This window comes from Nyctereutes procyonoides, unplaced genomic scaffold (assembly GCF_905146905.1).
Source record: "Nyctereutes procyonoides isolate TBG_1078 unplaced genomic scaffold, NYPRO_anot_genome, whole genome shotgun sequence".
Taxonomy (NCBI): Eukaryota; Metazoa; Chordata; class Mammalia; order Carnivora; family Canidae; genus Nyctereutes; species Nyctereutes procyonoides.
In genome coordinates this window covers 27,092,811-27,110,229 of record NW_026575125.1, presented here as the reverse complement: position 1 = coordinate 27,110,229, position 17,419 = coordinate 27,092,811, and the positions used below count along the sequence as shown (strand labels likewise).

The window sequence follows — 17,419 nt, the reverse complement described above, 5'->3', positions numbered from 1 at the left end:
TCCCATTATGATAGAGGTTCCCGAGAGCCTGGAATGGTGGCTGTTTATTGATCAGTCCTGGTTTCTCTAGCTAACATTGCAGGCTGAGATTTAGTGAGCCTCGCCCTCATGTTTAAAAATGCTCTAAAACAGTGCAGGTCAATAACCTCATTATACAGAACTAGTTTGTCCTTGCAAACAACATTACCATGACTTAGACTTTGTCTCTAAGGTCACTGCTTGTGCTTGGCCCAAGCTTCATTTCTAGAAAATTGTTTGTTTTTCTTATGGTTTACAAGGGGCCTTTCCTTAGGTAAACTTAAAGTTTTAGTCTAAGTGTAATGTCCAAACACTGGATGCTAAAAGTCATAGATTTGTGTGTAGATACTGATAGAAGTTAATTCAGGAATACTTATCACCATCCCTAATATCCAAAATGATAATGATGATGACGATGATGATGATAACTTACATCCAGTTCCAAGCCTGGTATGATCATTTTCATGGAGCATCACTGTGTTCAGTATTTAGATTAGAGAGCTAGAGAAGGTCCTGAAAGCAGCAAATTTCAGGGTTTCTGCTAATGTTCTGAAGAAAACCAGTCCCTAGGCAGACTCTTTTCGTGCTTAACAGAGTGACTCTGGTAGCCAGCAATGAAACAAGTGGACCATTCTATAGGTCTACTCCATCTCTGCTTGTTTGCTTCTCAAATACTTTATGTAGGGTTTGACACAATTGTTACAGATTACAGATATGCATTTAAATTGTCTTTCACTTCTGTTCCTTTGTTAAAAAACAACAGAGGGAAAATTCGTAATTGAAAATCGATGAGAAAATTTTTGTCTTCATTGTATGTAAACAATGCAAGCTGTTGATGCTAACTTACCACACCTCCCACTCAAGCTTCAACTCCTGGGCCACTTGGAGATCAGACCCATCTGAGTGAGCATTATGTACCTTCTGCCTTCACATTAGTGATATAAAAGGGGAATTAGCTTTCAGAAATAAAAAGAAGAGCAAGGAGGAGCTGACTTTCCTTCTCATCTGCATTCCTTAAAACCAATTTGTAGAGTGAGCACTCTCTTTCCTTCTGGTCTCTCTCCTTCCGCATTTCCTTTTAAGTCAGCTCATTTCGGAGAAATAGAACTTAAGTGAAAACTCATTCCCATTCTGCCATTTATCCCTTAGGTTTGGAGAAGAATCAAAATATCAAGTTGATAGAGGCAGAAAGGCAAGATTGACTTGGGAGCCTGGGGATGTGGAGAAACAGTTGATTTATAGGCAATTTTGATATGGACCATGACCTTGGAAACACTTCAAAATGAGCTGGGGTTTAGGGTAGCCTGAAATGCTAGAGGTTCAGAAACCACTTCTTGGTTCAGAACATGGAACCCAGTACAACAAGGCAACAGGTGTGGATCAAAAAACTTCAGTTTAAAGGTTAAGGGATGATTTTTCTGAAGGGTGATCCATTGCTCTGAGAATACATAAATAAAGTCCCTTTCAATTTTCATTTTCTATATCCAGGTTTAAAAATTGTGTGATTCCTAATGCCTTTTCTCCTGAACTTACAGGTTTCTCAGTCCTTAATGGAAGGAAAAGGGGTCTGAGTAGCCTGCGGCTCATTTTCATGAACAAAGTTTGGTTCTCTTTTGGGGGGAAGATTTATTGGAAATGATAAGTTATGAAGTTATGAAGGAGAAAGTGATATTCTTAAAAAAGAAAATGAAAACTCCTCTCTCTCTCTCTCTCTCTCTCTCTATATATATATATATACACACACACACACACACACACACACACACACACACATAAGATCTAGTATTTCGATAGATCATAATGTGTCCTCTGGGGATGCCTAGGTGGCTCAGTGGTTGAGCATCTGCCTTTGGCTCAGGGCATGATCCCGGGATCTGGGATCAAGTCCCGTGTCAGGCTCCTTGCATGGAGCCTGCTTCTCCCTCTGCCTAGGTCTCTGCGTCTATCTGTCTCTCATGAATAAATAAGTAAAATCTTAAAAAAAAATAATGTGCCCTCCACCTATAGACAGTCTCATTGAGGATATAGCAGAACGTGATTCTGTTTCTTAGGAAGCTGTCTGTTGGCACCTCCACATGCTGCATCATACAGCCTGTCCAGCTCCTGTGCTCACCTCCCAAGCTGAGTTCTGCTTGGGGGCTGGGCTCATCCCTGTTGAATCCCCTCCCCTTTTCCTTCACTTCATCAACTTCTCTAGGATTTCTTTAATTTTCAAAGATAGTAAATTTTTAGATTCCTTTTTTGTCAATCGTGACTAACCCACTTCTTCCTTATTTTCTTTGAGAATTTAATATCAAAGGCCAAATATATTATTAGGAGACATTCTACTAATGACATAAATATAGCACTAGATCTTGAATGCAAAATTACTGCAAAATTTGTAGAATAATATGGTTGAAGAAATAACCACTCTTGTTTTGCCTTATATCTCCTCTTTCTCCCCCCCCCCACATACACACATACACACATGCGCACGCACACAGTTTTATTTCATCTGATGTGTATATGGTTTCTTCATCTTCAGAAATTGTTGAAGGTTGGTCAGATAAATTAAATAAATTGTTAAACATTTTCCTTAAGTTATCCCTTTGGTAATAATATATTATGATAATGCTGTTGATGGAATCTTGTTTTAATATGCTCCATTTTCCACAGAGTAATTTTGCAGTTTAAAAGCCGCAATAACAACTGCCATCACTGACATCAATATTGACAACTACTGAAAAAAAAAGTTACTTGGTTTTTAAAGTGTTTTTTTTTTAACTCTCTTTTGAACTGAAGCAGTTAGAAGACATTTTCTTCTATTGACACTCATCATTTAACTCAACCTAGAACACCACTCTTTCAGTTAAAATATATTCAGTATATGTATGTATTTTGGAATACTTATATCACCTTCCGTATATCGAAAGTAAGAGCATTAATGGAATTTTAAGTGTCTTGGTTACTTGCTGAAGGGATAAGATGAAACCAACTGATTTGCTTTGCTACCCTTTTAGATTATAAAAACAAAATCTGAGTACCAATAGTTTAATGATATATTTTATTAATGTTCTCGAATTCTTTTAAATGTAACAGAAAACATAAGGTGCTTGAGGCCTTCTGTATTTGGTCAAAGTGTTCCACCCCAACCTTTAACACAAAATAATTGCCATAGACAAATGGTCAAGAGGGCAATTATAATCTTCCAGGCATCATTTCCTCAAATAGAAGCTGCAGAATGACAGCATCATTAGTCATTTTCAATTAAAGTCAATCACAACCAGGGATGTTTCATTTTCCCAGCTGTTTTGTTGTTAATTAACTAGATTAAGCTTGTTTTTCCCAACAAGTTTGTTCTACTGCTAATATCAACATCGTAACATTTCTAAGAACTTCCTTAGGGTTTATTTGTTTGCCTGATAATTTTTAATACATTACTCAACAGATGTGCGTCTGAAGATTTTTAGATCATATAGCAGGTTGAGTGGTGTCTTGTTGGTCAAAATGTTACCTAATGAAATATTACACTGATAACAATATTTGGCTTTTATACATGCTCTTTCAGGCATATGGTCTCATTTACCTGGTACGATTTTTTTATAACATCAGAAATCAATAGAGAGATAACAGTCAAGTCTGTCCCCTCAAAATGAATAGGTCCATTTTGACTCACTCATTTGGTGAACACAATTTCCATGTCAGTGGTCACAGAAAAAGTTGGGAGAAGAATTACAGACAGAAAGTAACAATATTAGAGAGATTTTATAATTTAATACATGAGAAGCAGAATTTCATTTTTAAAAAACATCTTAGTTTTACAACTGAGGAAAAATCTTTGACTGTAAAGGCTGAATAAATGCTAATCACATACGCTTGAAAATAAGGAGAGCCCCACTTTCCCATTGGGAAAATAAGATTTCTAATAGATTTTCGAGCAACTTATGAACATTTAGGAATGAGGATGAGATTGCAAATGTCTAATTATATTTAATTTCTTAATGGAACAGCATTTCCATATTTTAAATCTCATTTTACAGAATAACACACTTTTTAGAAATATTGCTTTTGCTGTATTTATATCTTATGAAACAAGTTCACTCACAGTTTTCATATGTATATCCCAGAATTCTAGAGCTCACTATCTTCCAAGTTATTTGCAAAATGGATGCCGCTGTTTGAATCCCTGTATGATGCCATTACAGCTGTCTGTCCAAAGACTTCTAGAAACATACTTATAATAAAAAAAAAAGTTAGGATTTTTAGCTTACTGCAGCAAGGGAAAGCTCTCTCCAGGGAAACTGTGGGGCATCTCAGTAAGAAGGGGTTAGAAAGAGCAGCTTACAGGGTTAGACTGGCTAGGTGATTCTAGAGAGGGATTAGGGAAATGGAAGGCATTTGGATTAGATGCTGTCAACAGAATCAATATGTTGATTGGGTATCTTTAATAATAATTTTTATCTACAATATGAGGCCATTGAAGCGGGAAAGAGCTGTCACTGTTGAAAAAGTAGCCATGCTTTATACCAGTCCTTTTTGTGGTAACAGAATGGCCTCAACTCTGTATTGTTGGAACATGGCCCTGGGGTGGCGTTGTCTGTGTGTGGTTTATTTTCTGTGACTGTCCATTATGTTCAATCAGGGCCCTTACGCCTAGCTAGTTGTCAATTATCAAAAGGGCCATCTTTTACTTCCTCGGTGTTATCACTGGATTTTTTTTAAAAGACTTATTTATTTATTCATGAAAAACACAGAGGGAGAGGCAGAGACACAGGCAGAGGGAGAAGCAGGCTCCCTGGGGGGAGCCTGATGTGGGACTCGATCCCAGGACCTTGGGATCATGACCTGAGCCGAAGGCAGATGCTCAACCACTGAGCAACCCAGGTGCTGCCCCCATCCTGAAATTCTCATCCCCAAGTTGACTGCCCCCTCACGAGATATTAGGAGAGAGAATCTTTTCATTTTTCTTAGATCTGTATTATTTATCATCCCAGCAGAATAACTTATTATTTTGCTTTTTAAAACTGTCTTTAGAAGACTTGTTTACAATGGCCTTCACCACTGTTAAGTGTGAGGTTATACCCCAGGAATAATTGCTCATGGTTTACCAACTTTCTTAACCTTTTTAAAAATTATTATTAACCAATTCTGTCAGATGGCTTCTATAAGCATCCCAGATGCCCATCTCTTGAGGTCACTACAGATTACCATGCAGCTTTTTTTGTTCATAATAAAACAAACAGGACAGAAAAGACATTATGAGGGCTCTAATAATATGAGTCGACTCTTTTCTGAGGAAATCCTTGGAGGGAGAGTCTCTGCTGAGGTTTACTCAGTAGCTCAGGCTGAAATTGGGGAAGCATTTAGGGATTTGGATTTCACCCCTGGCCCTCGGTTGTATTGATTGCATTTATAAAGACAGACCTAGAGACCTAGATGTTTCAGTTACAACATTCACATGCATGTCTGTATGCATAGAGCTATGGGTGGATTCATTTATTTATGTAGCCAATATTATTTCTTGCCGAATATTGACACAGGAGAAAAAACATAAGATTTTTACATTTTGAAAATCCCAAACTCACATGGAGTTTAAAACTATATTCCCTTTTTAGTATAAAAAGGAAAGCTATGATTAGAAATATTTTTTTCTTTTTCTTAATTCCTGCTCTTGATAAGGAATAAATTTTACGTTGTTTGAGATAATTGTCCTAACGCTTAATGAGTAATCCCAAGCATGGAACATAATACTCAGCTGCAAAAGTCCTCTCAAATGAAACTCAGTGTACCATTTTTTTTTAAATGCTCTCCAAGTTTCTCCCTCTGGGTAAAATAGGAATCTCCTACCATTGTCGATTTTGAGAGGCTCTTGTGGGGCAAGCCTGGGGTCTGCAATTTACTTAAGCATATTCAAAATTTTCAAATTCTGGAAATCTAACAAAGAATGGGACTTGATTATTATTGTCCCACTCATTTTATATTTGAAGATGTTGAAACTTAGACACAGAGTTCATTCCCTTAAATTTCATTAAAGAAATTGGTAATGCAGAAATTGTTACCTTTTATAGATTTTTATTGAGCCCTGCTTCAAGTTCATTATGTGAGGAATGCTGCATTAGTTGCCACAGCCAAACATGTTTGGCTACCTGAAAGAAGCTGACGGCCTAATAGCAAAGATGGGAGAGTAGAAATTTGGGCACTTGCCAGAGTACCAGAAAGCAAAACCAAACCAAACAAACAAACAAAACTTCCATAATATATCGATAATCGAATTTACCTCTGAAGTATCTGAAGACTTGAAGAAGTTGCGAGAGTGTTTTTGTGGCCAGCTGAATCAAAATCTACTGCTAATTGTTATGAAAGTTTAGGGAATATACAATTTGAGCCTATTGCATTTTTGTCACTGAACAGTGCCCTCGAGTGTTTGGGGTACATTCAGGGCACTACTTCATTTTTTTAAATTTCTGCATTTGAAATTATAGTAACACATTTACTTACCTGGAAATAACAGTGGGCAAGATAACATTCACATAAATGGATAGACTATTCAGAATGTATATTAATAAAAGGGAACTGAATACATAAACATGTTATTTTTAGATTAACCAAAACCATGTCCTTTATGCATTGAAATATTTTTATTTTAATATTTTAATGAAAATTTTTATTGACCATCTTCTGTTTTGCTTCATTAAGTAGTGCATAATAACTAACCAACAATTTTATGGTACTTTGCAGTTCACAGAGTTCTCTTCTCATAAAATATCTCATTTAGTTTCTCCAACAAAGCTATGAGTTAGGTGGTAGTGTTATATCCACGTTTCAAGGATGATAAATCTGAGTGACCTATCTGATTTGCCAGTGATCACATAACTGTAGCAATGAGTTAAGAAAGACTGAAATCCAGGACTTCTAATTTTAAAACACGGTGGAATTTAAGCTTGTCTGTATTTTTCAGGGACATAATTATAAATATCAACTACTGTTCTGTTTTGTTATACACTGATACCCATGGAATATGAAGTTTAATACAGATCACTGTTTATTCAATTGAGAGACGAAGGAGTTAATTTGTTTTTAGAAGCCACGTTGTAAAATACACACATATCTTTAAATATTAGAAGCAAACTCAATGCAGTGAATGTTTACACTATGAGAAGAAAGTTGAACCTATAGAAACCAAAAGCTCCCATCTCTCCTTGGCCACTCTGGAGCCATATGCTCATTGAGTTAAAGAGTGGGTAGATCTCAGCAGTATTGAAACCCATCTGTAATCTCTCAATCTCTTTCTCTCAGCACATATAGGTGACTTTACAGAAGTTAAATGATGTATGATGAGACTTCACCATATGTTGCCCTGTTTGCCCTTGGTTAGAAATGACCAAGACCACTACATTTTCTCAGTATCTGTTTTTATGTTTATTATCTCCTTCCTATTATCTGTTGCTATATTTTGTTACAGCATGGTTACTCTTAATATTCTGTCCTTGTGAAGTCACTGCAAATTTGGAGTGGAATCAGGAGACCAAATATGTATTAATTCATTAGCTTTTTATAATATTTAATTCTGAGCATTTAGCTCTGAGGTCAGAATGGAAAAAATATCTTCCACATGTCATGACTTTTAATGGTAGTATTCACCACCCATCAGAGGCATTGTTTGTTTCCTTTTGGATTCAAGGCTTATGTTTCAAAAAACAAAGATTCATTGATGTGATAGTAAATGTTTCACAATTTAAAAAAAATTAAAAGCCCTGATTTTCTATCACATCAGATAGAATAGACAAAAGGAACATCAAGAGCATAGATGATATAAATTAGAAAATGATGAATATTTAGTATTTGTTTTAGGATTTATTCCCTTGGCAGCTTTTCTTAAATGGGATTTCTTAAGAGAATTAAATGCTACAGAAAATGACTTAAGAACTAATTTTCTTATTTCTTTCAAGGATGGTGCATATCTAGTCCATTGTCGATGCTTAGATAACTCATTGGGTATAATGATCACCTTAAGCTTTGGTTCTGGGCAATCAGCATCGGCATCAACTAGAAAACTTAGAAATGCAAGTTGTTGGGTCCCATACAAGATCTACTGAATCTAGAACTCTGGGGCTGAGACCCAGCTATCAGTGGTTTCACAAGGCCATCCTGGTACTCTGATGATCCCCAAGTATGAAAACTGCTGTTTCAGGGCATTAGGATTAATTGTCCCCCCAATCCATTGAGAAGGTTCTTTCCCTAGGACATTAGAGTCCTTTGCTTCCAGCCAGCAGAAAGGGAAGAGATGCCTCACGCATTCTTTAAAAGCCTCAGCCCAGAACCGACATATATTATTTCTGTTGACATTCTACTGGCAAGAAGTGACCATATGGCTAACCACTCATGTACCAGAGTCAGCTTGTATCCATGCAAGAGGGTCTATTGTGACATTTTCAGGCATTTTGTGAGCCGTTTGACATCTTGGTAACTTGAAATTGGCTACAGTGGGAGTATTGACACCATGGAAATTGACAAACACGAAAATTAGGATTTTTCCCCACAGAGAGACAGTTGTTTAACATATACCAGCACACTGCTGGCCACATGTAGGCTTGGTGACTCCACTGGGAGCACTGCAAGAGAAATGACACTTCAGAATGGTCCTATTTTGAGCAAAGTTGGCTGAGCCTTTTTATACCCCAACCTGAATCAGTCATTGAATGAGGGCTGCTCTGGGAAGGGCATGCTCTTGCACAAGGCAGCTCTCTGCAGAGAGGACCACTGCTTCTCTGGAGGACCACTGCCATCTTTTCCACCATTTGAGACAGGAGTCCTTCCTTGAAGTGAGCTCTAAACGTCATATCCCCATGTGTATCCCAGCTTTTCCTTTCAAGATGTTCTAATATAATTGATCTGGGGTGAACCAGGGCATTACAATATTTTTTAACATTCTCTGGATAATTATTCTGTGCAGCCACACTAGATACTGTTTAAAAGGGTCAAGAAAATTGCAGAGATGACAATGTTTTTTGTTTGTGTTGTTTTCCATTCATTAAGGTTTGCACTCTACTTCTTTTAAATGAAATTATGCCTGGAGCAAGAGTCTGAATGCAACAAACAATCAATAAATATTTGTAGGGTGGTTGGCTAAAATAATTATATCTTTGAAAAGAGCTCTACCCAGAAAAATTAATTTAGAAGTAAAATACAATAGAAATACAATAATGTATTAACGAAATGAATTAATAACAACATGAATTAAGTTATCTTCAAGATGTTAATCAAATAAATAACATGTATGCTTTTCTATTAAAGAGAAAGCTGGAAGATCTCAGCTCTGATTGGAAGGTGGTAACTCAGTTACTTCAAGAGCTGAGGGCAAAGCAGCCTGGCCCAGCTCCTGGACTGACCACTGTCAGAGCCCGTAAGTACACTGAATCACATACTCTTTGGGTGTAGTTATTTGTTCAAAAGCACAACACTGAGGCGATGCCTGGGTATAAGGAAAAATCTGCTGGTATTTTGAAAATAAACTTTAGTTTTATTTACTATGCAAAATGCCTTAGAGTAGGCTCCTTGGAAATGGACTCTGATTCAGAGTGCAGGATGACGAAAGCATATTAGGGGGCGTTCTCTGGTGATACAACTATGACAAAGAAAAGTACAGGGAAGTAGACAGTGGAAGAGGCTGAAGGGTACTTGGCTGTAATAGAGGCCTCAGCACCTTCTATGGGAGCCCGAGAGCTGGGCTGCCTCCACAGACTCTCCGGAATTGCAAGGAGAGGGATGGCGTTTGTAGTCCTGAACCAGCCAGGCTTTTGGCTGCCTAATGGGGTGAAAGGAGGACCTTGAAAGAGTCTTTTCTGGGGCCGAAGGTACTTTCTAGTAAGGAATGCCAGCAACAACCCATACTCCCTGCAGCAGGGATGGGTGTGTTGTCCCTGTTGTCCCTGGAGAGGCAGCCGGGAGAACCTGAGCAGATACATGAGCATTCTGTCTCAATGAATCATCTATCATTTGGAAAGTAGTCTTCAAATACACCGATAAAAATCACTGAAACCAAAAAAAAAAAAAAATCACTGAAACCACAGAAATGCACACAGTCCTCCTGGCACCCCCTTCTGTCCCTCTACAAAACAGTTTTAAGAGCTCTTCCATGTTTGGTTCAGGAAAAAGAAAACTAGACCATGACTACCATGAGCAGATTTGTAAAGGAATGTTTCTTCATTTAGCCCTAGGTTTGACTTTTGTTTTTCCTGAATGTTTACAGTTTATTTTCTTTCACTTTTTACTCATTTGTTAATGGAAAGTATGCATAAAATCTCATGGCCACATCAATGCTGGCTTTGGATCTCAGGGGGAAAGCAGCCAGAAAACTTTGCTGTACTGGTTCTATAATTAGGCAGAACTAAAAACATCACGGGGGGCAGGAGGGGTCATTTGTTTTTTGCCTTGTCTATTTTTCAAAGATCAAATGATTGAAGTATTAAAGCATTGTGACTGGTTCTTCAAGTAGATTTTTATTTTCTATCAAGTAGAAATATGCCACACTGGAAATACCACAACCAGGGTAGCACAGTATTAATTCAATAGCATTTGGGTTAAAAGAGGTCACAGAATCTAGGGACATGTGCCCCCTGGGGTTTCTGAGCACTCGTCAGATTTACATTTAATGACATTGGAAACTTGAAAAAGATGTGCAAGCATTCTTGTTTTGTTATGTTTTGTTTTGTTTTTGTCAATGTGGGACACTAAAATTGCTATATCAGGGTTTATATTCAAGTAATTATATCAGGTTTATTTCTTTTTATGACCTATAACTTTTGGTTCCCTCAGCACATATGCAATAGTTGCCTTCTATATAATCATTTATTGGTATTTGCTCTCTAGCTTTCTCTAGTATGTTCAGCCTCTCTCTGTAACTCTGCAAAAAGATTGGGCTCCTATGATTTGTTTATAAATTTGTTGAACCCTGAACATAATTATGGCTTTATGCTTGCTACTTAAGCCACTTTACACATTGTAGGAAGGTTGTAAAGTGAGGGCACAGAAATCTATTTAACCTATAAAGTACCTAAATGTAACAGTAACATTTGTAATGGAAAATGCATTCCAAATTCCAGGTTGGATTTCCAACAACATAGGTAATTTGTTCACTCAATAAGTATTTATTGAGTAATTTTTATGTATTGGGCATCATACTAGGTGCTAAGGATATTAAATCAGATAAGGTAGTCTCTCCATTCCTGATACATGTACTCTGATTGGAAGCGAAAAATAATGAGCTGATAAAAAAGAAAATAGATATCATCTCAATACTGTCAAGTGCTCCAGACACAGATTGGTGTCAAGTAGGCACTTGTGAGAAATGCAGAGTCTAGGGCCCTACCCCAGACCCAGTGAATCAGAATCTGCATTTTAATAGGATCCCCAGGTGATTCATTGCACACAATAAAGTTTGAAAAATGCAGTTAAAGGGAACAAGAGACCAGGGTAAGAGAGAAAGGGAGTGGAATGAAGACACAATTGTCTGTCGTTTGGTCAGGAAAGCTTTTCTCCTAAGAGAACATTTGAGAACATCAGAAAGCTGACAAAAATGAGGACTGGAGCCATGCATTTATCTGAGGGAAACTATTCTAGTAGGCACAGAGAAAAGAGCCAGAGCAAAACCCTGGAAGTGAAGCAAGATGGAGGAATATCGAAAAGACCAGTGATACCAGAGCAAAGGGCAAGGGGACACATGGCCAAAGCAGTGGGAGAGAGCATCTTTCCCAACTCCTGCCCTACCTGCTTCTCTCCCACCTGAGAATCCTACCTCCCCTCCACCCTCCACCCTTTGCTGTTGCTGCTTGTAGGGGGAGTCTGGAAATGTCCTCAGGCTCTAAGCCACTGATGAGAGCTGATGGAGTTGGGATCAGAGCTGGAGGAGAACTGGGGGAGAGAATTTTCTCGAAAGCAGGGGCTTTTCATCCCCTATAGCCAACTGACACAAAGCTGGGCATAAAGCAAAAACTGTGAACTGCCACAAATGTTGAATGGAAAGAATCCATAGGGAGGCTGGTAGATCCAGAACCACTTTGATTCAAATAAAACATTCTTCTTTCTTTAATGTGGTGGTTTAGACATCAGAATTAAGAATTGCTTATATTCCTGACTTTCAGAAAGTTAATGGGGAATACATAATATATATATATATATATATATATATATATATATATATATATTAAAGGAGAATCTAATTTGTAATATGCTTCATATATATTATTATCTCAGGGACTGTGTTGTAATACAATATATTTTTATCACTCATCATAGCAAGTTTTCTCTATTGCACTCCTCCTGTTGTGCTACTCACTTTTCCACATAAGTCTTCATCCTCAAAATAATTGCAAAATATATATATGTGCAATTCTTATAAGGTGAGTATCCCAAGACTTAGAGAGGAAAATAGCTAGATTAAGACCACACAGCTGGGAAGAAACAGAGCCAGGATTCCAATCCAAGTATGTCAGGCTCCAAAGCCTGTGTTTTGTTTTGTTTTGTTTTGTTTGTTTGTTTTGTTTCTGTGCCTTGCACTATCTCTCTGTCCAAGAAGCTAATGGAAATTCTAGATGTGGAAGCAACTAGCCAGTAGTTAATGTTATTTAACTCAATCTTGGATGTATGAGGAATAAAAGTGTGATATGTTTCTGTGTTTTTTCTACTTAAGGAGTAGAAGAAATCAATTTATTCTGTTTGAAGTTCTTTGAACTATATAGAACTCTGAACCTCGAATAATCATTGAAATTTTCATCTAGCTGAATATCTTTTATATGTGTGGAAACTGAGGCCCCAAGGGCTTTTTAAAAAAATACTAAACTAAGCTCCCTTATGGCTGCCTACTTAAATTATATAATATGATAAGGTGGTCCTGCCTGAGCCATATAAATTGTTTCAATTTACAAGATAAATAGGCATGCTAGAAAAAAAACTTTTTTTATAGTCACTGTTGCTTGGATACCTGACTGTATCAGTTACCTATCTCTACATAAAAATGCCACAAATATAATGGCCTAGTATAAGAGGTATTTACCTGCTCATGATTCTGTGGGTCTGCAGTTTGGGCTGTGATGAGCTGGATAGTTATTCTGAAGGTCTTGCTAGAGGTCATTCATGTGCATGCAGTTCTCTGGCACCTCAACAGGAGCTAGATGGTCTAAAATCGACTCATTCAAATATCTGATAGCTGGGGGCCTCTGGGTGACTCAGTCTGTTAAGAATCTGCCTTCAACTCAGGTCATGATCTCTGTCTGGGTCCGGTCCTGGGATGGAGCCCTGCATTGGGCTTCCTGCTCAGCGGGGAGTCTGCTCTCCCTTTCCTTCTGCCCCTTCCACCACTTATGGTTGCTCTTTCTTGCTCTTAAATAATAATAATAATAAAATCTTTGTTTAAATGTCTGCTGGCCAGCTGTTGGCTGGAGAACCTTGGTTCTTCACAAGGCCTCTCCTCCTCCAGTAGGCTGGACCAGGCTTTCATTATGTGGTATCCTCAGGACAGTGTTTCAAGAGGGTAAGAGTGGGAGCCACAAAATTTCTTGAGGCCTAGATTTTGGAATTCATACAAATGTCACTTCTGGCCCATTCTATTGGAAGAGCAAGTTGTAAGGCCAGCCCAGATTAGAGAATGGAGAGATACACCACTCTTTCCAAGAAAATTTCAGTGTCATTGCAAAGGGGCTGTCTGCACGGATGGGAGACTTTATTGTGGCCATTTCACACAAATTATGCTGGGAAAGAGGGGGAAAGCAGAGATAAAAGCATTGGTCTGCAGCCATTGTCCTATGCCAGCGGTTCTCGAGCTTTACCTTTATGAAAATCACCCATTTCTCATTAAAGCACACATTGTTAAGCTTCAACTACAGCATTACTGAGTCAGTAGATCTGGGATGACACCTGAGAATTTGCATCTCTCAAAAATCCTCAGGTGGTGCTAATGCTACTGGTGTTGGGACTACACTTTAAGAACTACTACCATGGGACTGTGGGCCTGAATGGCATCCACCACTGCTTCTCTGCCCACCCCCAAAAACTGTAGCTTCAAAATTCAAGAAGATGGGCAACTCACTAAGCCCAGGTGGTTCAGGCCTAGCAGAGGAGCTCAAAAATCCAGGGGGAGAATAGCCACGCTTATACAGAGCTCCCCAAGAGATTCTCAGAAACATTTAGGTAGACAGGACTTCGCATGGGACTGAAGGACTGCATGGCAGATGGAGGCAAAGAGCCAGCAAATCTGGTTGTAAATGTCAGTGTGAATCCTTTCTTATCCACAAGCTGCTAGGTCTGGGAACGTTTGTGTTCTACAATACCCGATTTAGCAGTTTCGAAATAAATTGCATATAGAACATACAAGACTCCAAATCAGGATATTGGAGTTCTTCAAATGTCCCAGGGTAATAACTATGAAATGAATGACCATTGTATATATAGACACATAGAAGTGCCCGTTAATAGAGGTTTCTAGTTGATTAAACACTGGTAAAACCATCCCTTCCCGTAATTAATTGTGGAGAGAGCAAGTCTCAAATGTAATTACGAAAATGCTGCATTAGAGGTCAAGAAGCCTAAATTCTAATCTCAATTGTGCTACCAACTTTTTGTAAAGAGCCAGGTAGTAAATATTTCCAGCTTTGTGGGTCATGCAATAAACTTTGTCATTATATATTAAAAGCAGCTATACTGGGATTCCTGGGTGGCTCAGCGGTTGAGTGTCTGCCTTTGGCTCAGGGTGTGATTTCAGAGTCCTGGGATCGAGTCCTGCATCGGGCTCCCTACATGGAGCCTGCTTCTCCCACTGCCTGTGTCTCTACCTCTATGTGTGTGTGTGTGTGTGTGTGTGTCTCAAGAATAAATAAATAAAATCTTTTTTAAAAAGCAGCTATACCATAGAAGATACATAAATAAACAGGTGTGACTGTGGTCCATTAACACTTTATTTACAGAAACCCAAAAGGGGCAAGTGGGTCAAATGTATAGCTTGTTCATATCCCCACAGGATTAGTCCTTCCTGTAAGCCCTGGGGCTTCTAAATTCAAGCACCTGCGACTCTGCCCAGGCACTCCACAGAAGAAGCTCACCCACTTGCAGAGCAGGTTAGAAGGGCTGGGGAGAAAACATCCCTGAAACAGCATTCAACCATTCATGAACAGGAGGTGATGGATAAATATCTCCACTTCTTGGGTAGGTCAGCTCTGGAGCATGTTCCAAACCACAGGCCTCCAGCGAGTTGAGCAACAGTTGCCCACAGTGATAACCTATTTATTAGCATGTCTTTTATAGACTTTCTTCCCATTATTCATTTCTTTACTCTTCCAGCACAGCTTTCTGGTATCATCTACCAGTTAAACCACTGGTATTCAAATCCCCGTCTTAAGGTCTGCTGGTCTGCTCCAGGAGAAACTAAATTAATACAACAGGTCTTAGAATTAGTGCCATTGTTATTCCTTTTGAATGAATTGTGTTGTGATTTCCATTTGCAGGTGAGAAAATCAAGGGTCAGAAAGATTAAATAATTTGTCCAAAGCTATAAAGCTAGTAAGTGTCAGAATGGGTATTCAAGTTAGGTCTCTGTGGTTCCAAAGCTGATGCTATTAATCAGAACACCATATCTCAAGCAGTGATTCATTTATCTTCATTCAAATTTTTGAAGGCTATATTTAAATATCAAATACTCACATAGAAGGTTATTTATACACTTATTATTTGAACTTCACTTGTCTCTCTAGAGTTGAATTAAAGCATTCCAAAGCTATCTCAATAATACTTTGAATATCTAGGCAGTTTGATAGAAGTGTGAAGTTAATTGGAGCCTAAATATAATGTCAGCATTCAGCTATTTACTTGTTTATTTTAAATTGTGATAGAATAATTTATTGTGAAAATGCTCTTTATTTATCTTCAAAGATCATGACTGAAAGAAGGAAGGAAACTGTCAACTCTCACATTCTTATACCCCTTTTGGGTCCCCATCATTCTGAAAAATATAAGGAGGAGGGGTGCCTGGCTGGCTAAAGTAAAGTATGTGACTTTTGGTCTCAGGGTCATGAGTTCAAACCCCACCCTGAGGGTAGAGTTTACTTCAAACAAACAAAAAGCAAACAAACAAATACAAAGCACACAAGGAGGAGTGCTACCCATATCCTTTCCTGATTCCCAAGTCCACACTGTTGACTCTGCTTTCTCTGTACCTTTAGGGTAAGTCACATCAGTTCCAGTGGATCCAAGGCTTTCTCTGCCTCATTAACTGATGATTACCCTACTGAAAACACCTAGACACATACATACCATTATCAGCTTTAAAATTAAAACCTTTAAATCTTAAAAACTTTCTCAAAATCTAATACATGAGGAATAAGATTTTGTACCAAAAAATGTGAAATCCCCTAACCAATCATAAGAACAGTATAAGAAATGAATTTTTGACCCTCCCCCAAGAAACTTCAAATCTCTGAGCAACTACAGAGGCCCTGCAACTCTTGGCAGCAATAAATTAACTAATGAATGAATTAAATCATATTTGTATGCATCAGTGAGATGCAGGTGAGTTGAGGGTACTTGGAATATAATGAAAAGTGTCACGCTCTGCAAAGGGAAGTGACAGCAGGAAACCCTGGTGGGAAGGCCCTAGTGTTGCTCACATTGATCTGAAGGAAGTCTTTCTAATGTAGGCAAGTGGGAGTCCCTGGTCCCAAGCCAGGTTCTTCAATAAAGTTCCTTAGTTAACAGGGTGGATAGAGCAGCGGTGTTAATATGCAGGACAGTGATGGAGAGTAAAAACTAGAGTATTTAGATGTTAATTATCTATTTTGTGACGATGAAGTTCCCTTTCTTCTCCCTCCCTTAACCTTTTGGCAGTTTTATTGCTTGGTTACCATCTCTGGTTGGGGCCAAGCTCTGAGGTCTAAACTGGCAAAGGAAGAGGAGTTCTAATCCATCACTTCTAATGCTTGTTGGAAGCATTCCTGGAAGTTTCAGCGTGTGTGTGTGTGTGTGTGTGTGTGTGTGTGTGTGTGTGTTGGAGGAGGAGGAGAATAACATCAGCGGTTGAATAAAGTATCCTGATCGTAAGAGATTTTTCATTTACACACATATCTTATGTTTTAATGGAAATAAAGGGTTCATTTCAGTAAAACTACTTTAGTCTTCTTATATTATTTAACTCCTTTCATAAAAGGACCTTTGCTGGAAGTCACTACAAAATACATGCTATTCTTGAATTTCTTCTCAAGCTATTATCAGGTGGAAATTAAAACGATTTAAACATATTCATGAGAACAGGTATCCCACAGCCCACAAAAGTAAGACTTCTCCATGTATTCCTAATATTTTCTAAAATTTTTCTGAATCAATTTGAAATTGAATATAACTTTTCCCTCAAAGAAAGAGGATTCCCAAAGGAAATTGTAGC

The 17,419-nt window shown here is 38.2% G+C and overlaps 1 protein-coding gene across 6 annotated transcripts in view; it reads left to right on the top strand.

Annotated features, from left to right (window-relative positions):
• The window catches only part of DMD (dystrophin), a 2,039,779-nt gene that overhangs the window by 1,362,101 nt on the left and 660,259 nt on the right, over nucleotides 1–17,419 (top strand). For all 6 annotated transcript variants that reach the window (XM_055339022.1, XM_055339018.1, XM_055339021.1 and 3 more), the window contains one exon: nucleotides 9,292–9,400. In XM_055339022.1, coding sequence (XP_055194997.1) covers nucleotides 9,292–9,400 — 109 coding nt within the window. The remainder of the gene's footprint in view (nucleotides 1–9,291; nucleotides 9,401–17,419) is intronic.